This window comes from Diuraphis noxia, unplaced genomic scaffold (genome assembly GCF_037042655.1).
Source record: "Diuraphis noxia isolate RWA-SAM2 unplaced genomic scaffold, SU_Dnox_SAM2 contig0003, whole genome shotgun sequence".
Lineage (NCBI taxonomy): Eukaryota > Metazoa > Arthropoda > Insecta > Hemiptera > Aphididae > Diuraphis > Diuraphis noxia.
In genome coordinates this window covers 14,561,018-14,587,371 of record NW_028301713.1, presented here as the reverse complement: position 1 = coordinate 14,587,371, position 26,354 = coordinate 14,561,018, and the positions used below count along the sequence as shown (strand labels likewise).

The 26,354-nt window shown below is 27.9% G+C and overlaps 1 protein-coding gene across 2 annotated transcripts in view; it reads right to left on the bottom strand.

Moving 5' to 3' along the window:
* dachs (unconventional myosin-IXb-like dachs) overlaps positions 1-13,742 on the bottom strand; it is a 70,175-nt gene extending 56,433 nt beyond the window's left edge. For both annotated transcript variants that reach the window (XM_015523201.2, XM_015523202.2), the window contains exons 1-2: positions 13,597-13,742; positions 4,470-4,752 (exon numbers count right to left, since the gene is read on the bottom strand). In XM_015523201.2, the coding sequence (XP_015378687.2) occupies positions 4,470-4,752 (283 nt within the window). In that variant the 5' untranslated portion in view covers positions 13,597-13,742. The remainder of the gene's footprint in view (positions 1-4,469; positions 4,753-13,596) is intronic.
* Positions 13,743-26,354: the final 12,612 nt, after the last annotated feature.

Here is a 26,354-nt window from a genome sequence, read left to right as displayed (position 1 = left end):
CGATTATTATGTACATTTGTACAGGTATACCTACTTTCTTATCACGGTAAAAATGTTTTTGATAATGTTAATATCATTATTCTTATAATTTATACTGGTTTAAACTAATAGGTATCAAAATTTTTTCATACAGGTAGTTGCAACATTATAAACTAATTTTATTATATTAATGTTCATTAATTTAGATAAAAATACTTAGGTACGAATATTTTAAAGTGATAAATGTTTACTAACAAGTACGTAATAGGTCACAAGTACAAATATGTAATAACATATTAAGTAAAAATAATAAAATATATTTTATGATCATAATTAAAACAGAAATATTAAATATTCAAATGAAGTTCGTTTTACTATAGTACCTATTGATGAAATATCTTAAAAAAATAATTCAATCTAATAGAATTAAGGTAGGTACGTACAAAAACTCAGATGAAGTAATAATATTACCCAACAATCTATTTATTGTTCCTGCTATTATTAAAAATATAAATAATGAATTGAATATTTTCGTGTGATTCTTTACGTATACTTTTACCTATTAACCTATTAATAGGAAGTTCAAGATAGTTCAACTTCAGTCAAAATTTTTTGAAAATTGCATGGTGGATAGAATATACTTATATAAAACTTTGGTGAAAATTGCACGTATCTATGGTCATTTCTTTTAAAGTTACGTCAAAATTCAAAATCGATTTTGTCGAAAATTGATTGTGTTTAAAAATTCCTTTTTTTTCCTTGAATTTTAGTTTGTTTATCCAAATTATTAAGAAAAATTTTCTGATCGAACGAGGTACCTACTGATGTCGAAAATCGAAGCATTTTTACTGCCCCAAAACGTGATGACAGACACAAAAAAAAAATACACACATCATCAGTATTAATTCAATAGAAAAAAAAAAACCATAGAAGTCATTTGTTGAGTCACTGTATTATATTTATTAATCACGAGTTTAATAAATAAACAAAAATGAAAAAACCCAAAATAATTTTAGTAGAAATCGTTATTTTATACGTTTACATAATAAATAAATATTCAATGTCACCAAAACTTTAACTACAATAATAATAGTTCATACAAAAATTTATTAAAATCTTGTATTAAATTTTTAATTAAAAAAATAATGTTATGATACAAAAATCTAAAAAAAGTCGAATAGCAAAAAAATAACCAGAATATTTTGAAATTTTTATCAAATCTATAAAATTTTGATTTAAATAAATATTTGGTGAAAAATTATATTATAATATTATTCATTTTTTGTCCCAGTTTTATTATAATTTATGAACTTCTAATATAGCTGGCGCTCTCTGTAACATTTCTGTTAAATCAAACCAGTTGTAGGTAAAGAATAAAGAGAGAGTTTATTAGAGTTAAATAGTTTGTATCCATTTTATTTTTACGGCGTATATGTAAGCAACATTAATTATTTTCAGTTATTCATTCAAAAATATCTGAATAATTTTAGTTAGAACTATTAGGTTTAAAATGTTTCGTATACACAAAAATACTCGTATTCAATTCATAATTGATATTTTTTATAATAGCAGCAACAATAAATAGAAGAAATTAGTAATCAACTAATGATAATCTATCATCCCTTCTCATTTTACTGTACATTTTTGATAGAATTTTTTATGTTGGTAAAAATCTAATTAATAATTTAACCGTGTACTCGAAGTTTTTCAGTTATTATAATTTTTATATGGAGGATACTTAATTATTTTTGTCTTTCAAATTGTTCTTATAAAATTAGATAGTAGTACACAAACACAAAGCTAATTCACTTAAAAACTACTAGTTATAGTTTTTTACTTGGTATGTCAAAATTTTTTGAAAAATTATGTGCTCAATAATTTAATGTAGAAAATATTTTTATTTGAAAAACAGACATTTCTTAAGATACTTCTTAAATGGTACAAAAAATATCATGAATTTCATAATATGGTGTTTAGAAGAATATTTAAAAACTCAGGCTAGAATATCAGATTTTGAAAACTACATTATTCAAAAAACAAACGAGGGTTTCAGGGTATAGGTATTATTATAGGTATTCTTGGGGAATCACTCTGTATATAAATTATAAAATTTAATACCATGTATGTTAGTTTATACGAGGCTCACAGTAGGGTGGATCATCTTGTAAAAACCCATGATTACCAAGATTATAAAAAAAAAAATTCTAGGTGCAGTTTTTTGTTGTTTCTTATGGTGTATCAAAAAAAGACAAATTAAGAAACTGAACTGAATATTTTCATAAATCACTAGTTTTTATTTGGTGGATTTCTATGTGTTTATATTTAATCTACTATTATCCGTATAGGTAATACGTATTTAATTTTTTTTTAAAATATAATTAATTATAATTAGAGAACATAAATACTTTTTTAAGTGATATTTTAAATTGAATTTATTTTGAATGGAACATTTTATTGATTAAACCAATCCGGAAATCTACTACAATAATTATAGGCTGTAACTTGTTATAATAGGTGATACAACTTATTTCTTATTTACATACCCATTTAGTATATTATTTTCCTATACTTATGTTATAGAATATAGAATATATTGAAGTCATGCAGAATACTAAAAAAATTATGTTTACATTCGTAGTTTTACTGTTTCAGTATCTCCATCATTCATCGGAAAATATAGGAATAGCCTTGATTTATATTTCTACAACAGTGGATTAAAAATGAAATTAACGACCCACTGGCCATAGATGATTTATATTTAATTAAAAATTTAAAACAGAAGATATAGCCGTATTAACCCCCACTCCTTCTAAATAGGTATCGGGTAGACGGCAGTAGATAAGTGGTGAAGTATTATAATTGAGGTGACAACTAAAATACAAAATACAATTTTCACATTTTTTAGAATAGTGAGAAATTTGAAAACCCAACGTTGTATAATGTAGGTATAAAAAAATATTTATTATTCAGAAATGTGTTTTAATAAGATTTGATTAATTAATTTAATAATATAACTAAAATATAACAACTAATTAACAATATTGATATTATATAATTATATAGTTTGAATTTATAACTTGTAACCAAAGAAAATAATCTGACAGGCTAGGTTTCCCATGAACGGAGATTCAAAACTGAGTTATACAAGTTCATTATAAAAATATTTTTAATAAATATTCATATAGGATACTATAATACTGTCTGCTAACAAAAATATAATGACTTTAACCTATAGGTTTCTAGTACCTAAGACCTAAGACAATATTATAATTATCATATGATACAAAATACGCCATTATTATTTTATAACAATTCGACAATTACCGTTGTCATAATGAGAGTTATAGCTTTAAGGGGTGTTGTTTACTCTTGTCCATATATTAACACCAATAATTCGACTTGAATAATAAATATTATTACATTCGAGAATTTTGCAATCATTAATGTATGTACTCGTATATTGTATAGTAGCATTTCAGTAAATTATAACCTGCGAATTTTATTAAATTATTTTTGATTTATTCAACAGTGTATAAACGAATTATTTTAATCGGTCTTATCTAATTCATGACCTATTCTGTGTTATGGTACAATGGTGTTGTAGCACCCTCAGTATTTCAGAGCTAAGTACGCTTCTGATAATTATTCATACAAACAACATCAACTATTAATAGCCATTAAGCCTCTAAAGAAATATTAATTTAACTAGATATTTTTGTAAATAAACCAAAAAACTTAAACTTAAAATTGAAACTAGGTAATGTTGATTGTTGGAGAATATTAAATCAATAGTAAAGTAATATTAATTTAAATTAAAGTATACAAACACATACACAATTAAAAATATGTTCTAATTTCGGAAGTGGTGTAGTTTTCCATAGAAAACAATAATACATAGAAAATACATTTTAATACTATAATTTACTAAATAATATTAAATCAATTTTTTTATTTGGTTAATATTTTTAATTGGGTTGAATATAGAAACGAAAATACATTTTACGATAAATTAAAGAAATATAAAATACGAACGTTAAATGAATGCGTTGACAGTAAATATGACTTATTGCCAGTATTTTACTATATTATGATATGATACTACATAATAAATCCTAATCCATGGGTCGTATTAATTAGTTGCTGAAAACCTATTTAGTATATAATTTTAATCATGGAAGTACAATTATAAGTACTTAGCACAGCCAACAAACGATACGACTACCGTAGAACCTTTGGCAAAAGACGCGTTATTTCAAAAATATATTATGGCACGCCTTATTTATGAATTTTATTCTTTGTTTAATGAGTACGATTGTACGAGTCCACCTAATCCGTACACATAAAACAATATAACTGTCATTCAATTATATTATGTGAAAATCAACACGGATGTAATAAAACTACTCTATACTATACTCCTCTAACGTGTAATAATATTTCGTTTGAAAATCGCGTGGAAGTATCATTTTATGTATATACTACGACTGTACCTGATTGTAGGCATTGCAGCAAACTCGTCCTGCCTTGGAACTTGCAAAAAAAGTCCGGTCGTATGTTGTAGGCAGCCAGAAAGTGTTGGCACAGCGCGGACACGTCGGTGGCGGTGGCTGCGTCGGCCCGCAACTTTTGGCGATACTCTGGTCGCGGTCGTAGCCTGCTGCTACGTGTTGGTCGCGTCGGGTTCGGTGGCGACGGTGCTGCAGGTCTTCCACGATCTTCGTACTTTTGATCGGCTAACAGTATGGATTCGTATCTGACGGCGCACGGGGACATCTGGAAAACGTTTGTCGCATCGTATACTATAATATTTATGTATTATGAGATTACAAATAATACTATTTTGTTTACCGCGGAACGGCGTCACGCACTCAAGAAACAAAACAAACAACAGACTACATCGATAACAATAACGATGAAAAGTGAAACGTCGCGATGATAAGACGGGACTGAAATGAGTGGGCGAACGATAAATAATAATATCGTAAACCTAAGTAATATTGCTATGTGGTCGAAAGCTGTATGCCTGAGCATGAGGCTGAGTACTGAGTCAGTGTGTGTATGTGTTTGTATTTTGCGTGAGTGTGTATGTGTGTATCTATGTGAATGCACGCGTGTACGTGTACGTCGGGGTAAGGGGTTAATAGGTTACACCCATCGTTGTACAAAAACGCACGCCGTTTTTTTTTTTTAATACGTTATTTAGCGTATATCGTTTTTAATAACAGGCTATGATCTCGATGGAAAACTGGAAACCGGTACCGTCACGAACGACGGACGCTATAATATTATACACGTATAATATTGTGTGTAATAGGTACACGAGATTTCACCTCCCGCACAATATGCGCGGTTCGTCCAACCATCGTCGAGTTGTCCGAATTGGTGTTTCGATTCATTGGGCAACGCTGCAGTGTTATAGACGATTATTTTCACGGTGCCATCACAGGTATCGCTACGATTAATAATAATTTTTCGACGGAGGTATACAGTTCGACGCCTCCAAAGGTAAGTTATGATCATTTTGGTTTAAGCTATAATATGATAAGTATATACATGAATATTTTTATTAAATCATTCATGAAATCACGTTTTAACTTTGTTTAGTATTTCCTTAGAATCAAATGGCCTTGAATAACAATTTGTAGCAAGCAATATTTCCTACTAAACAAATTGTTAGTATAGGTTTCTCGTTTTCAATCGCGTCGTGGACAACTTTTAACAAAAATAAAAATATGATCAGCATTTATTTTGTAAAAAATACTGGTTCAATAATTTTTCATTAAATTAACGTCAAGCTATGATTCTAATAATCTCAAATGACAAGAAAAAGAACATCGCATGTAGAGATTATTTTAATGCTTTTAAAATTATAGTTAATTTAATACCTATATAGTGAAAAATGCAAAACACACACTTTTCTATAGCGATTTAATACTATGTTTATTTGTGAGCACAATTTCTTAAAAATATAATGTTATAAAATATTCAGTGTAGAAGCCTATTGTTTAACAGAATAATATTAATCTCTATAGTGGGCGCCGCCTCTCCAAATTACGTTTAATAGAATTTTTTTAACACACAATGACACTAACTCGTTCATTGTTTACCTAAAAAGTTATATACAAGTACCTACATAAACGCATCTTATTCAATATTATTCATTTTACAAAGAAAACACGTATAAATATTAGTTTAAAGACCAAATTCAGGTATTGCTTGTTAGATTAGTTCTTATATTGGATCTTTCTAATCCTAACATAATTGGACGAAAAAACGCATTTCCTTATAACAAAACACACATGGATTTTCGAAAGTGTCACAAACACACATTTTTACCGGTAATAAAAATAAAAACAAACTCATTGAGAGAAATAAAAAACACGTATAATTAAAATGGATAGCAATATCGCATTCATATTATTAATCTGAACTTGTGCCATTAATATTATTAATATAATTATATAAAAATAGTTGTAATAACATTGGATTTAAAAGAACATTTTGTAATTACTGGTAAAAAAAAAACGGACAGTTAATAAGACCGGTGACAAACTCTCCACGGTCGATGCAGTCGATACCAAATCAAAAGCTCACAACAAAGACGACAGTCGTTTACGCGTTGTTAACGCTTATTATACTCGTGTAATTATCAGCCGATGAGGAAAGCACTGGTAACGTCATGTATAGATTAAATAATATGTAGGTAAAATTAATCGTGATAAAATTATCAAGGGTCATTCACGGACGATTTGTTCTCGTAGTTTGGTACCGATCAAAGATTATCATTTGTATTGTATTATTATTATCCACATGGCACATGCATTGATAAATCATTATTGTGGTGGACGTAAAAGGGATCGTAAGTTATGTGATGTCAATATATTTCATATTTTAATTCATAACAATACAGCATATCCACTACATCCGATTACAGCAGGGGGAAGAGAAAATACCCGGTACTATCATAAAACGTTATACATTCAAATGATATACAATAACAAATGTTGCGTCAGTCCTCGCATCATCGTCGTATACCTACCGTAAGGTGCGAATCATTATAATTATATAACATAATATTAAAATAAAAATAATAGATGAAATGACGGGTCGAATAACTATTATAACATTCATAACATTTAAATAATATAATATATAGCCCTTTATATATTTTTCGTTTTTAAATTTACTATGTTACGCACTTATAAAATAAAGACAGCAAATAATGATGATGTAGCGTCCTATTAACGATCGGCAAGCCAACGCGTAGAAAATAGATAAGAATATAGGTATATAGGATGTTCGTGGTAAATACCATGAAAGCCCATAACTTATAATAATAATAATATATTGATGAAAAATCAAACTATTGAGTTGAATATTTAAAAAACAACCATCAAGAATTTTGGTTACTATATACAATACGAAATCTAACTATTGGGCATTAGCTGTTTAACGAGAAATTAACACGCTATGGTGATGATTACTGATGAAGAGAAAATTATCGCTCGATGAAAGTTTTCGCTACATTCCAGGGACTGCTACGGATACTTTATTTCATCAATTTACTCATAACGATATGCTTTCAGTTATTATACCAACTGAGATATTTTTTAATGGTAGGGTTTTCGAAAATTACGATGTTTGGGAATATCAGAAAATTAACTGCGATTATCTTCTGTGCTTTTGACAAGAAGACTAAGTGACGCGTTTATACACGTCCAACTGGATTTTTATAAGTTTATATCTTATTGGTAGTATGATACCGAATCAATATTGTATTAGGTATATTAACTATTTAGTTACATTAGTACCTACTTAAATTAATTAGTTATTAAATTAGCTTATTTAATTTTTATAAAGGACTTCCGGAAAAATCCTTTTTGCGAAATATTTCTACTTTCTAGACATATCACGCCTATATATAAACTAAAAAATTGGAACTTCATTTTTTTTTGCATAGACATATATGATAATGAAAAAAATTATTGGCACAACGTGTCCTTAGTTACTTAGTCGAATGGAACTACTGATGAGTGATTTCCCAATCTGTCAGTCTCCCTATATTTGTATTGTAACCTAAATCAAAATTATTTATTGTACTTATTTGTGTATAGATTGTATTTGTATTTTAATTAAAAACTAAACTTTACTAAATAAATTAAAGTAACTAATTAAACTTAGTTACTTAAATTATATTATAATTTATAATGTCATTGTTGTAATTATGATTGTAATTTGTATTAATATTTCGTTCCGAAAACAATTATATAACGATATTATGCTGAACTATGACTTAATTTTCTACATTTATATTATTAATATCTTCAACACGTTCTACCGATAAGAAAAAAAATATTTGAAAACCGGAATGATATTATCATATTATGATGTATATTTTAAATATATGTATTCACTTTTTTATATTAATACAAAATTACTACTTTAAAAATATAATATTATCATTGAATTTTAGTAGGTAGGTACACTAGGATTTGAAATAAAAGAATTAACAAGTATATATAGGTATAAGTTTATAACAACTGGTTTTTTCTTAATTCAAATAATTTTTTATTTAATATAAGTATAGTATTACCGAAATGAAATATTTGTAAAAATTAAACGGTTTTTAATATACAATCACTAAATTATGAATGTATTATAATGTGAATGTTTCTTGTTGATTTATGTGAAGATAATTAAGGTATACCCAAAAATGCTTATTTTATAAATATAGTATCAATATCGTATTATAAAACTATATAAATATTGTGTTTTTTTATCTAAAAACATTTTTTTTTGTAAACACATCAAGGCTTAAACTTTTAATTCACCGTTGAATAAATATTCCAATTTTGGTGGTTTCACCGTTCATTCATAACTGGTTGGTTTCATGCTGAGATGATCTGATTAAAAATTAAAATCATTTAAAGTACATAAAAAAAAAATAATAATAATAATAATAATAAACAAATTTCCCAGAAGTAAATTTAAATTCAGGACTTGGGGTATGATTTGAATATTTCTTTAATTTAAATTTTTTTGATTACGAATCGTACTTGCATGCTAATAAGCGCTATGATTATCATTCTTTCAAATAAAAAAGCGATCATGAGAACGTATTATTGTTGGAATTACAGATACTTGTTGTCAAAGACTTCATAAAAATATTAACCAAATAAATTTAAAAAAACTTATTTATTTTGTTGCGTTTTTAAAAATGCACCGTTTGTATATATAAGATAAACACTTTAATGTCATTTATTGGTGTTCCTAGCTTTTTTAGACTAAAAAAATTAATATATCTCCGAGATAGACTTAACATATTATTGTTTTAGGCAACGTAGGTTCAAATTAGTAATATATTATTATCTTACAATTCTCACGTGTTACACTTACAACATTTATTATGTTGTTATTTCTTTTGTAGATGCCTACTATTATTTGTTTAAATATTTTGTTGTAATAAAGATAAATCATCTGTTGAATATTTTCTAAAAAAGTAAATAAAAACTGGTTTTAATATTTTTATATGAGAAGAAATAATCATATGTTTATTTAAAATAAGTAAGCTAATACCCAATGAGGCAATGAAAATAGATAATTCTATTTGATGTACTAACTTCTTTATCCATACATAACGCAGGTAAGTGTAAACATTTTGATGGATCTTAAAAACCAGTTGTTTTAATCACCGGATTTTAAGACGGCTTAATACCTTTTGTTATTTTTGTTTTCAACTATTATTAGGTAGAAGAATAATTGTAAAAATGAAAGTATATTATTTTAATTAATGATACAATTTCAAAGAGATTAATAAAAAATTATACTAAAAATACACGTGTATCATTTACTTATATCATCAATAAAAAATCGATGTGTAATAACGGGCGATTGTAAACTCCACCGATTTACAGGTAGTCGATTTTAGGGTTGGATTTATAGCATGTAAATTCCACGTATTTTTGACCCGAAAGCACGTAAATTCCATATAAAAATCCAAATATACATCTCTTTACAAAAGCTTTATTAGATATTCAATTATTATTCAATTATTTATTTTAATATTGTATAAAAGAGATATAAGTATCTGAATATAATATATATAAATAATAAATCTGTATATAAATTATGTAGGTACGTATTACTTACGTAATGTTAATAATTATATATTTTTCTATTATTTCTATATGATTTTTTATAAAAATTATTGTATTTAAATACAATAGATAAATTATAATTAGGGCCCGGATTTAAATGTACTCAAAACCATACAAATATGCTCTAAAAATTAGCCAAAAATGTCCTCAAAAATTACCTTGAAATGCCATTTATATTTATTTTTATACGATTTGTTATTTTAATTTGGAATTTATTATTAAAATATATTTATTACTTTATTGAAAAAAAAAATTGGAAAAATTGACTTGATGTTGCTATGAAAAAACATACCGGTGGAGTTTACATTTTTTTTTCAGGTAAAAAAAGTAATGCTTATAATCCAGCGTTGTAGCTTACTGCGCTGACCAGCGAGTAGCGAGTATAATATAAAAACATTGAAAACTACGTGCAGGTACATACAGGTATATAATAATGCTACAATGTTTACAACTGTATAATACAGTGCTGTATATACATAGGGATTGCAGCGATCGGACGAAAAGAAGGCAACGGAAAACGGCTGTATAGCGATAGCTGATGGTGCAGCAGCAACATCTGTGTCCGCGGTGGCGAGGCGACGACAGACGAGAATTCTGATGTCGTCGCAGTTAAAATTTATGGTTATCGCGGTTGCTCCCGATGTCGGACGACCAATTTACAAGAACAATGGATCGAAAGACGCGGTCGCTCGAGTTTCGTGCGTATCGACCGTGGAGTGGTGTCTAAAAAACCAATAAATAATAATAATACTACAACTACTACTATGCGGGTATACCCATTGTTCGGAACCGTGTGTTATAGATCCCATAATGACGTCTACGTCAAGACGGTCGGTGGCGGTATGTATATATACTACATAGGTATACTTACTCCACTGAGAATAGGAACAGTGGGACCTGTGCGGGGTTAACATACATACGAGGAGGGAAAAAATATACGGTCTTAAAATTGCGCATTTTTTTTTTCACTTCAACATAAACCAGTTCTCGATCCGATTTCAAACGACGGTTTATATGCAGCGCGCAGAACCAAATGCTAACCGTCTCCGATTCGTCACACTGCAACTGCATCACTCTTCTCAGTTATTACAACATATTATTATTATTGTTATTGATACTGTATTATTTGATCCACCCCCCACGCCACGTCCCATAAAGGTATGTGAGCTTTTTTTTTGTTTTTCGTTTGTTGTCGAACAACGATCCCGCCAGACGATCGGCCGCTGTCGACACTTCGACAGGATAATATTAATGACACTGGTCACCGCGAGTCCGACAAAAGCCGCCTACAAATTATCGAAATGTTATCAGCTTCAAATATCCGAACCAAGCTAATTTATTGACCGTCATCGTATTAAAATAATAAAAATATAATGGCTTATATCGACCCCCTCGTGTTCGTGGGACTCGTGTGTTCGATTAATGCGACGTAGGAATATTAATAATATGATGTGCATTGATCCGTCGAACAAGCATAATAATATATTATATTTTGAGGTATACTTGTATCATTCAATAAACAAGGCCTAAATTAATTTTTGATTAGCAATTCCAAAAATGTAGTAATATTACGAATAAACTATGAATACTTGGACTGTATATCTAACTTTAAATATAGTTTTGAGAAATATGAATCAAAACCAGTACAAACATAATATATTCACTATACTAAACTGTTTACACATTGCTTGGCCCATTTCTTTCGCTACTTACTTCATATTATAAAGATACCATAAACGACCATTTTTTTCTAAATATTTATTATAATTCATTACCACATCTTTAATTAGTAAATATTAGAAAGTTCATAACGTGACTAATGTACAGAGCATACTCTTTAATCCAGCAAATGTATACAGTGGTATGGATATTAAAATGAAAACAATTAAACTTATAAATGTGTCTTTGCATTCGTTTTCTCATATTAATATGTTAATTATGTAGATATCGTATAGAAAGTTGGTTTTAAATATAGATGTAATAATTTATTTTTATAGGAAAATTAAAACAATAATGCATTGTCTATGTGAATTCAAATTATTCATTTTTTGTCTAGCATCTCCGACATAATATTATTGTTATGTTGTATTAACTGCGAAATAAAAATGAAATGACGACATTTCTAAAAATTATAAAAGTTTAATTTTCGATATTTAATTGAGTTTATACTTTGGTAAACGTATTCTCTTAGTATTGAAAATAAGTATTTGTTTATGAGTTATAAATCATAAATGAACTGACTTGACATTTTGTGGGGCGAATAATAAGTATGTAACTATAAATAATGTGGATCATCATGTATATGCCACCCCCAATTTTTCTTTTTAACAATTTTTTTTTTTTTTATAGTCGTTACAAAATTGCTATTGTTGTATAACTATTGAGCTATAATACTCATAGTTATTCTAGAAGTTAATAAATTAATTAAAAAAAAAAAAAAAAATGAATTTATTAAAATTCTTAAATTGTAATGTTCTGCTGTAAGAGTGTTTTGTGGATAATATTAATTTCTGAAAATCCCTATTTTTCACCGTACATTTTTAATTACTAAATATTCTTTTTTTAAATGTTTATGAATTCCTCACTTAAATGTTCAAAAAACCATAGCCTAATATCTTCCAAACCTCTTATCATTGACTTATTAGCCTTATGTCTTAGTAGTTAGTACACTATGTTAAATAGGTAACCCTAAAAAAACGCATTTAAAGTTTGTTCTAGTGACGCAAATATTTTCAAAAAAATTATCCACCAGTTAAATTACAGTAGAGGGGGTTGTTATTTAAAAACAGAAGTTCGTATCTAGACATGACACTTGTTAAGAAGTAAAAAAAAAATGAAGAACGAGACCAGATAGATTAATGACTTTGAAATTGTTCACTTAAAATCAACAATAAATTCATACGTAAAAATGAAATATATTTGAAAACTGCAGTTATTGTGATATCACATTGTACCACGCGTAGGTCAAGGGTATCAATGGACGCCATTGTACGAAAGAAACGACAATTGTTCACTTATCCCGGAAAATGTCGTATTTTTATTGTTGCATTCCTTATAGTCCGTAAGTTTACGAGTCGTCGCCGAGTCAATGGAACACGAACGTCGTGTGACGTGCCCTTGCGGTAGGCAATATAATAATATTACACGCGTATATATGTATAGATGGTTCACGCGCGCGGCATTATCACGAGGTACGGGGACCTTAACCTACGTTAAGGTCCCCAACCCACGTTTTCCGCGCATCGACCATCGACCGGCGCGGCACAACTACCATGTCTGCAGGTTCGAGGGCTCGGGAACTGCGGATGACCCTGCAGTATACGATCGCGCGTATTATAATATTATAAGAGAATGAGAATTCTGATCAGAATGTCCGCCTGTACCGTGCGAAACGTCGCGGCGATCCCTTGGATCCGCGTCCGCAATAATATTATCTGTCTATACTAAACATCGATCTTACCTGCTGTATGGTGTGTCGCACCGCAGCCACAGTTGCTGCCGTCGTCGGAGTCGCCGTCTACGCGATAATAACGTCAATATTATCTTCTTCAGCGGCGTCGCGGGCGGATTTCAAGTGTCCCGCGGCCGAAGAGCGCGCGCCCGTCGAAGACAAACAGCTGATCGCGCGCGCCGAGCACGTCGCCGGCCGGTGCGCGTTTCGTAAATAGTAGCAGTAGTACGAGCGGCGCGCAGTGGCCTGGCTCGACTTTTCCGCGCCACCAGCGGCCGGCACGCAAACCGGTTTTCCGCCGCTGCTGCGGTATGATATTATTATATATTATAGAAGCAGAGACGTTTCATCGTGGCTTCGAACGACCGACGCCATCTGTTCTCCGCCGCCTGTCCGTCCACCCGGACGCCAGAAAAATGTCAAATGTTGTGGTTGTTTTCCGCGTAAAACCAAAATCTGAAAAACAAGAAGTGCACCCATCAAATTATTATTATACAACAACAACAACGGGACGACGAAACTAATGTCGTGTAACTATTACACACGAAAACGCGCGATGTCGATCTCTAATGTACAAATCATGTTATCGCGGTTGGCGAATAGTATATTACCATCGAGAGTATAATAATGTACTTTGGTATTTTTTTATTTTTTTATTTTTTTGTTAACAATTTATACGATAGAACTATAGAATAGATTAAGCGCTGTGATAGTACCGGTGTACCGTGTACTGCTTGTACCTATGTAATATATTAGGTATAACCGCGCGTTGGCGAGTAGCTACCTCGCGTATCACTCGAAACCGGTAGATATCAAAGATCTACTTAAAATAATATGATAATATACAAAACACCACCTGCACATTTGTGCGCGCCACACATCACTTATATAATTATTATATGTGCAGACGGCTCTTATCGCGCCACTGACAATAATATATTATAATACATAACAATATTAAGCCATCATTATAATATAATATGTATCACTCTTGTGGCCAATGAACTCTCTCCGGACGTCGTCGTGTCCCCTACGGTTTTCGACGTCTCCGCAACCTACCTCTGACATTTTTTTTTTTTTACACACACACGCGATACGCGACGTGTTTTGTTTATCGACGGATTTCGTGTTTAAAAAGTGTTTACATGGTTTCTCGCCGTAAAATGTTACGACGACGTCCCGGGATACGTGAATGTATACAGCAGTCATTTACATGGATTTCGGAAGGGGACGACTGTTTCTTTGGGATTATATTATTACTGTGATAAAGTATCGTGCTGATTCGTAGAATATATTTTAACTCCTACAAAATGTGATGTTTTCGAAACATATTTCATGATATTATAATGTACAATATTATTGTATGCGACAATCGTACCGCGAATCGGTTTCGAACTGAACGGACGGTTATTTAAATTATTGTTATTATAGGGTTTCGGTGTTGATAAATAATAATGTATAAAATATAAATGAAAAAATTATTATTTATGATTTCAAAAATCAAGATAATTGATATAGAAGTTAATAATATTTAAGAATGTCCGTGGGATGATCATAATTCAGAACCTGCAGGATGTTTAAAATATACATTTCTTATCTAACGTTTATAATCAAGTCACTTTAAATCTTATGGTTTGTGATTAATTAAACAACAGTAGACGATGATTACATAATATATAGGTATAATACTGAGGTAAATAATATACAAAATAAAATGTCCATTTGTATTATGTACTTATGGGCTATAATATGTGTGTGTTGCTTCAGAGTAATTTCACCAACCATTATATTATTATACGTCGACAATTTATTACAAAACGGTTTATTTAATATTTTTATGGAATGCAAAATATATTAATTTTTACACTTTATAACAAACAATTTTTTTAAAACTGCTCGAGATATAAATGTTATATTATATTTTCTACATAGATGTAAATGTTCACATTTATTATAATTATTTATAGTGTTATTACAAACAAGCAGTTAATATTAATTTACTTTTGGTGTTGTCACATTAATTTATTGTCTTACATAAAGGACATTATTTATTCAAAACATCATAAGTCTGTTAAGTTATAAAAAGAAAATGAGATTTTTGAATAAATAAATAATGATTTGATCGCTGAAGGACTTATAGACGATAATGTTTAAGTATTTATGGTTTTACAAAGAATAAAATATTTATTAAATTAGATTTTGATATTTTGTTTTATCTAAAGTAAAAGTATAAATTGCAATTAATTTCATAATTTTTAATAAAACGATTGTAAGCTGCTATAAATCATAATTATTTTAGTATGCTTTTTTTTCTAATACAATAGGACTAAGTTGTATAGGTTACTTAAGTTTAAAATCGTTTCAACAAAATAACGTTGACTGGTATTGTCAAACATTCAAATCTACTACAACATTGTTGAGAGTGGTTTGTGCTTATGAAAACTATTCACAATGTGACTCTAAAGTATATAAATAAAAAACTTATCATAATATATACCTACAAAAATAAAATATTCAACTTATGTATAAAGAAACATTGCTTATTTTAATTATTAACAATATAGATTTTTGACTAATTTATTTTTAAATTCAAAGCCCACATTCTAAATTTAGTGAATAATTATAACTAATAAGAAATAACTCTAACATTAGTAAAATTATATAAAAATATTTATTCTATAATAACTTTATTTATATCTACTTACAATATTGTAATATGTAGGTAAGTATATCTGCAAATAGTTGGTATTTAAATTACTATTGTATTGGCATTGGTATTGGTCATAGTGTCTCACACTCTTAGTGTACTATTTACTATACCTACATTGGAAATCAAAAATTAAATAATAGAAAAATTTCAATAAAATCAAAATAAGTGACATGTCCCATGCGCACCTAATTATTATTATATTTAAATAATAATATAAATACATCATATATAGTCTTATTGCATAATTTAAAATTAAAATCTAACACCAAAATGGGTATTTATTGCAGTCGATAAATTAAAATAACCTAACCACTTGTGAGTAATACCAAGAACAATAAATATTTTTATTTTAGGATTATATTATAAATCTATGTTTATTAGGTATATTATAAATGTTTGATTTATAGAAAATGAACAAATTTTTTTGTAACTAGTTAAAAGTTTATCAAAATTTCAAATTTTTATAATTATGAAGAAATTAAAATTCATAACAAATTTTCCATTCTGTAATTCTGTTATTCTGTAAGTAACACATTAAAAAAATATACAAACCAGTTTTTAGTTATTTTAAGTTCAAATTTGAACGGAATAACATATTTAAAACCAAGAACAACGATTTTAATTATTTTTAAATGCAATTTTTTTAACAAAAAATAGTTTAACTTACCAACTGTAAGTAATCATCAATAATGCTTAATACTAAAATGATGTTAATCCCAATAATATCATTAAATATACCCATCAGTAATATTATAGGCTACTAGACCATTTCGCGAAGAATCGGTTTTCGTATACAATGATTTTATATCATTGAGTTCACATTTAATACATTCATACATCCATTACAGTGGCTTTCTAGCCACATAATACACAGAAGAGCGTTACCCGTTTTTTTTTCTTCTAAAGTATGAAAATAAAATCACAAAATTATTATTTATATGTGTATACAATTCAATTCTAGTAATATTAAGAAACGTAAAGTAATTTTTTATTTACATAATATTGAAATATACCTATAGCATTAGTTATCTAAACTAATTTAAACTGTGGTTTACAAAAATGGGTACCAAGTGTCAACCTACTGAATATTTATAGAATTAAAAATGTTAAGGATGGAAATATAATATGAGAAATAAGTAATAAAATAAGTTGTTTTTTTTTAGTTTTCGAGGGTCAAATGGTATAACACGTCATATACTCATGTGGCATGTATTGCATTAAACATTTGACATGTTTTTTTCGGAGTTCAAAGGAAAATAGTAGGTACATTTTTATATATAATTATTGAACTTGCAACTGTTAAGTAACTTTCCACGTTATTTACGCCATTCGTATATCGAAATCATTTATTATTTCTCAAAAATCATAGGTGTTTGAGTAGTAGAAATTTGGCAGTAAATAATTCATTTGTGTCGGTCAATTGCGGTTGCCGTTGGCCATACAGGTGCTGCATAATTCATAATAAACTTGATCAGCATAGTGTTGTAATTCATTGGTATGTATTTATATTAGTGGGAGTATTTATAAAAATGCTTGGAATAAGGAGTGTTTTGTTTTTTATCAAAATATATTATAATTCTGGAAGATATTGTAAATTTTTCTACTTTGAGGACGTACCTATTATATACTTATATACAAATGATATAATATCTACCTATTCATAGAATTATATAAAAATATAAAATACTTTAAAAATTAGGATGTAAAAATTAATTTATTTTTACTAAATTTATATGTTTAGTATGCCTGTTTAGTATTAGATATTATATATTCAGACTATTATGGGGAAAATCTTAAATAATTTTTTTTTTTAATGGGAACCATATTAAACTCTACAAATCATATAGATAGTTTGAATGTTTTGATCTGTACCTAACGTTAATTATACATTGGTAACTAAAATTATTTATATTTCAGAAATATAGATACAAATATATTTTGGAAAATTAAAAACAAAATAAAATGGATATCACTGTGCACATAGTTTATAAACTCAAGAAATTTACCAATCAGTAATATAGTCGAATGTTATTATTGCAATTAGTGCATTATGGCCGTGTATAATGATCAGAGTAAAAAAAACTAATAGTAATTTGGATTCTTTCCTTTTAAAAATTATAATATAATTATTATTACACTATATTATATCTATTCTTATATATATGAATTACTATATATGAATTACTTATATCATTCGTTTCAATATTATATGAAAATATTGAAAAATGTTTAAATGTGCGTGGATAATTTATTACAGACGTTACAAACTTTAAATATGTATGTTGCATGTACATATATAGGTCATCATTTTTTTAAGTATATATTTAAAATATTAGATAAAACCAAATGTATTTTAAACGTGTTTCATTAAAATAGAATATCACATGTACAATCAGTAACTAACTATATATTATAGGTACCTATATTTTACTTTTCATTGTATTTCAAAATGATAATTATAGTATACGTTGACTATTCAGCATGTAGTGTAGGTACTTAAAAAACATAACAAATCGTAAAACATAACTTCTTGAATAAAAAAATAATAGACGATCGTAATAAAACAAGGGTTGTAATCTTTAAACCAACCTCGTTTATGCTATTTACTTTCTTTAACCACGATGTGTTTCACAATTAATAGTGATCATTAAATATATTATAGTATAATAGTATAATATAATATATAGGATGCTATATGCACTGTGCAGTATTCTGTAGTTAAATAAAAAGGGAAAGGGCTTTTAAATAAAACGTTCTAAGTTAAAGTGTAATGGAAGAGAATACTTCTTAAAATATTATATACAGGTATTTATATGTATACTATGTATACAAATATTTGTGTTTTTAGTTATTATAAAATATCAAGATGCTTACATGAATTTTAAAAAGTAAATTTGTTGAAAAATCTATGAAGATAGGTTTATAGGTTATACATAACCTATAACAATAATTTTAACTGTATACGGTAAGTAAGTATAAACACTAAGTATTATTATATAATTTAATAAAGAAAATATATGATGATTTGTTAACAGAACAGTAATATTATAGTTCAAAAGTAAAAAAAAAATTGGAGAGTCGCTTTGCTGCTATATGCACATTAACAGTTGTAAAGTATCTATTTTTATTAAGTTAGTAACTTCATAACGGATGTGTTAAATTAAAATTCATATTAAATCATTGCATACGATCTCAGTGGAGGTAAACCTATGACCACATGATATCATGTGTCATAATATGATCAGACTTGGGTAAAATACTCAAACAAATTATTTCGAATAAATACTCAAATACCTATCAAAAATTAAAAATAGTATTAAAATACACTTTTGTTTTAAATAACCAATGATATTTTTCTTCGGAAAAATTCGAAATTAGCACTAACATATAAAATAGTACGTAACATGTTAACGCAAAGAAATAATTATATCAGACAATTCAATAATGATTATATTGCCTAAACTATTCTTTTTTTTTAATGTTATTCAAATTAATAAAAAGCGGGTAAGTCGTGGATGTCACTCTGCTGTACAGTAGGTTACAAGTGGGTTACTGTAATAGATGGAATTAAATTTGAATCCAATGATATTATATCATTGTATACGAAAAACGATTCTGAGAGGAGACGGTTTATCTATCTAGGATATATTATAGATTATTAAAAATTTTGAAATCTCACTAATCTTAGATTTAAAAAGAAAAACTTTTATGAATTTCTATCTAAGATAATTTGAATATTGCCGTAATTTTTACGTATTTAGTTAAAATTTGAACTTTTAATGCTTATAAAAAAAAAATCATGCTTATGTATTTTTAATATTTTTCAACTGCTATTGTCACAATGAGTTAGAAGCCTTGTATTAAATTTTCAAGCTTTTCTACCCAACAAATACATTTTTATCGATATTTATAGAAAAAAAAAACTAAAAAAGTTGAAAAATTTAAATGTCAGTAAACAGCTAGAAACAATTCTAAATATTTTGGAAATTGTATCAAATATAGAAAATGTCTATATAAACATTCAGTGAAAATTTCATATATCTGTGGTTATTTGTTTTAGAGTTTCACCAAAATAAGAAAATCACTAAATGTGAAATCCAGTGAAAATCCAATGTTGTAAAAATTTAAATTTCAAATGCTCATATAAATTTAATTTGAATTTCCGGTGGACATTTTTTTTGTGAAAGATTGACAAACTTGTAAGGAATCTTGCATTAAATTTTCAAATCTTAGTTCTAAAAATAAACTTTTTTATGAATTTCTAGCTTAAAATAATTTGCGAATTTTTGTGATTTTTACGTATTTTGTTAAAATTCAAACTTTGAATGCTTATAAAAAAAAAAATGTGACTATGAATTTATTTTATTTTTCAACTGCTATTGTAATAATATGTTAAGAGCCCTGTATTAAATTTTCAAGCTTTTCTACCCAACAAATAAATTTTTATCGATATTAATTTTAAAAAACTAATAATTATCGAAAATTGCAAATACCTATGAATAGTTCAACTTAAGTCGAACATTTTTGAAAATTGAATGGTAGATAGAATATACTTATAAAAGCATTCGGTGTAAATTTCATGTATCTATGGTCATTTTTTTTAAAAGTTACATCAAAAACCAAAATCGATTTTGTCGAAAACTGATTGTGCGTAAAATTTCCCGTTTTCCCCATAATTTTTAGTTTATTTATCCCGATTATTTAGAAAAATATTAAGAATTTTTACTTTTGACCCCCCAAAGTACCAACTAGATTCACTTTTTGATCAAACGAGGTACTGAAGTAAAAATCGAAGCACTTTTACTGTTCCAAAACGTGATGACACTGATGACAGACACAAAAAAAAAAGTATAAAATAAAAACACACATCATGGTAAAATCAATACATTTATCGCTACATCGCTACGCTCAGAATCTAAAATTGGTTTAGTCTGTTTTTATTGTATTAAACATTTCTCTACTATAGATATATACACTAAAAAAACGATTTTCGAATACATTTCTTACTTTTACTCACTAATATTTAGACTAGGAGTTTGTCGAGTAATCAAAATATAATAACTTGATTATTAATATATCACATTTGCAGGAAGTGTAAAAGGCATTAGTGTATATAGTGTATTATATAACGCTTTGTCTTCCAAATATATTACGCGTATAATGATTATCATTATAAAATGAAGTCTTATTCTTTACAATTGCTTGATAATTTTGATACATAGATCATATATAAGTTGATATGGCTAATGGTGATTTAAGTGTTGTTATAAGTGTCCGAGTACAAGTATTCAAATATTTTGTATTAGTTATTGTTTCATAAAGTTCTTGAAACAATTTTTTACACTTAACGAATAATAATATTTACTGAAAATTAGATTGGATGTATTTATTTATTTTACTTATTATAAATATGCTTCAGCATACTGGGTGGGTTACAATATAGGCTGTAGCCTAGGTATAATATATCTTCGTATCTTCTTTTAGATTTAGGGAAATATGCCATTTTTGTGATGGAAGTCTTAATGTTATTAAGTTCATTTGTATAAAAGACTTCAGTCCAGTTTTTCTGCCCTTTTTTAGAGATTTAAGGTTGATGGTGATTAGTGCCTCAGAAAAAGTTTAGTTTTAGGGAATTGTGAGGAAGTGTATCTTCATCTTTTGAGATTTTTATCTGCTAATCCGTTGCTAGGAATTCTTACTTGGGATTGATTATATTTTATCTAATTAATTCTCTCAATATTTCAACTAAATTATTTTCGGAATATATTAGATTTTTTTACTTCGCAACATACATTTTATTTGAATGCCAACGTATATTATGGATATTATGTAAGATCTGCGCAAAATACGACATATAAAATTCTGCAAAATCAATTAAATTAAAATTTTGGCCTTCTTAGACATTGAAGATAATGTAGTAAACTATACAAACTATGCATACATATAGCGTCCTCGAAGATCCCACACGTCGGCCGATATTATTGGTAACTGGCATAAATGTGCAAAAAAAAAATCAATCTAGAACGAATCCTTCGCCCTCGTCTTCGTCCGAATGATATAAAGCGCAAACAACACTTAGCGTGGGCTGCATCGCGAGAATAACATAATAATATTACTATTGCTTGCGAATACTCTATTATGCGTCGGACTGATCGGACGCGGTGACCAACCTACAAGTACAAGTGGTTGACCGGGTCTAGGTTAACCAGATACATATGTACACCCACCGGCGGCGCAGAAAATATGCATCTATTCATACTTGAATTAAAAAAACAGATTTAATTAAGGCGGCATATTGTATGTCGCCTCGGGGCCACCTGCGATCGTCTTCGCTATATTGTAATTTGTGTAGGTAATAAATGTTTAGATTTTTTTCACTACTCATTTCGTATACATTTTTACTATACAAAGTGCCGATGCGTAATTTATATTATACTTAAAAATTGCGTACACAAATATGTACTAATATCACTACATGATTTATACGAATTTGAGAAAATATTGACTTTTAACACACTCATACAGTATACGCGTGACATTAGAAAAATATGAAACCACTTTCACGATAACTGGACTCGAAAAAAAAACTGTTAATGGTAAAAAATACACAGTATATATTTATACTTAATAGCCACTATCACTGTTAGAAGTCAAAAGTGTAAATACATACAATAATTCACTACCTAATAAAGTAATAACCATGCTCATCCCTTTTATCCTTTACTGATGAATTTATTAAAACTCTGATTTTTAATTATGCTCAAAGGCTATATTTCAATTACTTAGATTTTATAAAATTTAAGGTGTATCCTACAATGAGTCAGTGTCTCAGTGATACAATTTTTTTTTAATGAAAACTGCCGTTTTATGAAAGTTGTTAAGCGGGTCATATTTTTGAAAATTAAGACGCCTTTTAAATCTAAATTTGAAAGAGTAGTTTCTATGTTATTAAAGATAATAATATTGTTATACTCCAATAAAAAAATTTTCTGATTTGGAATAGGAAACTATAAAAGCGTTAAATAGTTAATCATTAAAAAAGTGAACAATTTAAAAAATAATTAAGATATACTAAATTTTTTTTTTTAGAACAATATTGTTTTAAACGATTAAAAAATATATTTTCAATAATGTCATTGTTTTCTGAAATAAAGAACATTTTACAATAATAAAATCACCCAAAAAAAAAAATAATAATGCAATATAGTAATATACCAATATAATAATATGCGCATTGCCCAACATTTTACGTGCCTATATGACAACGTTTTGCGTATCAGGGTATGTCACCGTCGCACGCATTGCAATCTGGGTACGCCAACGTGAATAAATATTCGTAATTATATTATATTATATCTCAGATCCTTATCTATCAATTATGGAAAGGAGAGGTGTTTGAAAAAAAAAATTAAACGCACATGACCGAAATGTGTTGTTACTTTAAATATAAACTTTTATGACTGTAAGATTATATTATGGGTTTTTTTAACTAGCTATGTAATATATTGACGAGTGATAAACAAACTTATTTTACATCATACCGGCCAATTCGTCGTATAAGCGTTTTCATAACGGAGTGGTATTGTCGCATTTATATCTGAACATCGTTTAGTTTTAAAGGGTTGCTAATATATGCAGCAGAGACTATTAAATTAATACCTACTTAATAATTTACAGCAACATCTATACATGTAACTGTAGGTAATTAAAATTTATACTTGAGACGTAAAAATTGCATTGTTGTACAATATACACTTATACGCGTAGAGTACATATTATATATGTATTGTGTATAACTGAATAAAAAAAAAAAATTTTCAAAGAAAGCGTAATGTCGATATGTTTATAATCGTATGTCAGAACGCTGACCAATTAGCCATTTGTTACTTCACTATTAATAATATTATTTTTTGTATATCGTCCAGAATAGAATTAATACTAGGTATTCAGTTGTGGTGCGAAATTGTTTAGAGTATTACTTTTACTCGTGATCAGTTGTAGTGGTTACAACAATGCATATAGTTCATTACATTACGAAAATATAATATATAGACTACATACAATTACTACGTATCCATAACAAAAATTACTCTTGTTGTTATCTAACCCTATACGTTGCGCGAAATCGCAATGTGCTTTTAACGCCACCCTGCAGAGCTGCACACGTACATAAATAGGTACCTATAATATATATTATAATGTATAGGTATCTACCAGTATACTCGCATAGTTGCATTGATAATAAACCTATTCAAGGATCACACATTCGCCATCATAGAGTTACGTGCATGCTATTTTCAATCTGATTTACGATCCTTTATTATACTGTAGCACTCATAAAAATATGATTAAAATATTATTGTACAGTCGGATACAGTAATAAAATCGTAAAAATGAGGTAGATATTATACGTCATGTCGAACCCAGCTTAAAACTAAACGTTACCTATAGTTATATTAATTTATATATATATATATATGAATCAAACGTCTACTTAGATAGTCAGATATGCGTGCAGAAAATATTTCATTTCATACATTATTTTATTTTATTCTTTCGCTTCTTCAATTTCTTTCAAACAGTGCAATTTACTGATATTTAGTACCTATATACGAATACCGAAAGACAATGGTAAACTGTAATGAATAATGACGGACCATAAACTTCCTTACATTACATTAATACATCATACACAATATGTTTACAAGATACCATTAGTACCGTGATTTGGAATTGTACTGACCAACGAAATTAATCTTAACTTTACGGTTATACCTTTAATGATTCAAATAGTTATGTCTTGTTATTATTATTTATATTGAAAAGGTATACTTACTTCTTAAAATATAGTTTTCTTAAAAAAATATTAGATATAATTAATTGCGTCAACAATAGTTTCAAAAATTTCCCGCATGATATTGTCGATTTGGAAAAATAATATTATGTATTAAATATTTGGATATTAATTATAATACAGATTGTTCCAATATTTTTTGAATACCATGCATAATATCATTATTCATAATCAATTTTACTCGTTAATTTGTATAATTATTATAATATGAAATGCGTATATAGTATATTATATGCTACATAGTGGTGGTCAAATGGAGATGATAATTTTATCCTACCAATTGTTTTTCAATAAAATCTTATGTTAAAATTTGGAGTTACGTCTTACAGTTACAGCAAGACTACCCAAATGTAAAGCCAAACATTTGTATCCGTCGTATATAGGAAAAATATCAACTACTCATCTATACATATTACAACATTACTATGTGTCATTAATTATTTCTTCCAAATGTAGGTATTAATAAGTATTGATACTAAATTTATTTTTTATCAATACGTTATGTAATTACTTATAAAAACATTTAAAACATTTTTTTTTGTTTTACCAAAGTTCACTATGACTGCCATTATGCCATAATAAAATATACAAAACAAATAATTATTTAATTTTAGCAACTAATTTGCGCAACGATATGGAACATGGATAAAACGAATTTTTCCTGAAAATTATATAACGGCCATATTATTAATTATTATAGGCACCTAGCTACAACAAACTGTAGTTGAAATTATTTCAATATTTTATTTTAATACTATATACTATATACTATATATTATTTTATACTATACTATAATTACAAGTATAAACTATACACCACTAAAATATTGAGTTGCATATAAAATAAGATGAGAAACATTTATAATTTATAAATTATAAATTATAATCAATTACAGATATCTGAACTATGCAATATAACTTACTATGTATGGTTTCTTAAAAATCATTTAAATAAATAGGATTTTAAATAATAATTATAAATGATACGTTTTTTTTTAGAAAGTGCCAAACAAATATTGTAAGTTTATTAATTAGTAGATGTATATTCACTAAAACTAACACCGATATCTGTTTTTTCCCATTTTTACATTAAAATAATCACATATAAATAATACATAAAATTGTAATAAATATATTACAAATTTTATATATATTTAACAATCTTTCATTAAAAAATTAGATTTAGATGATTCAGCTTTCAAT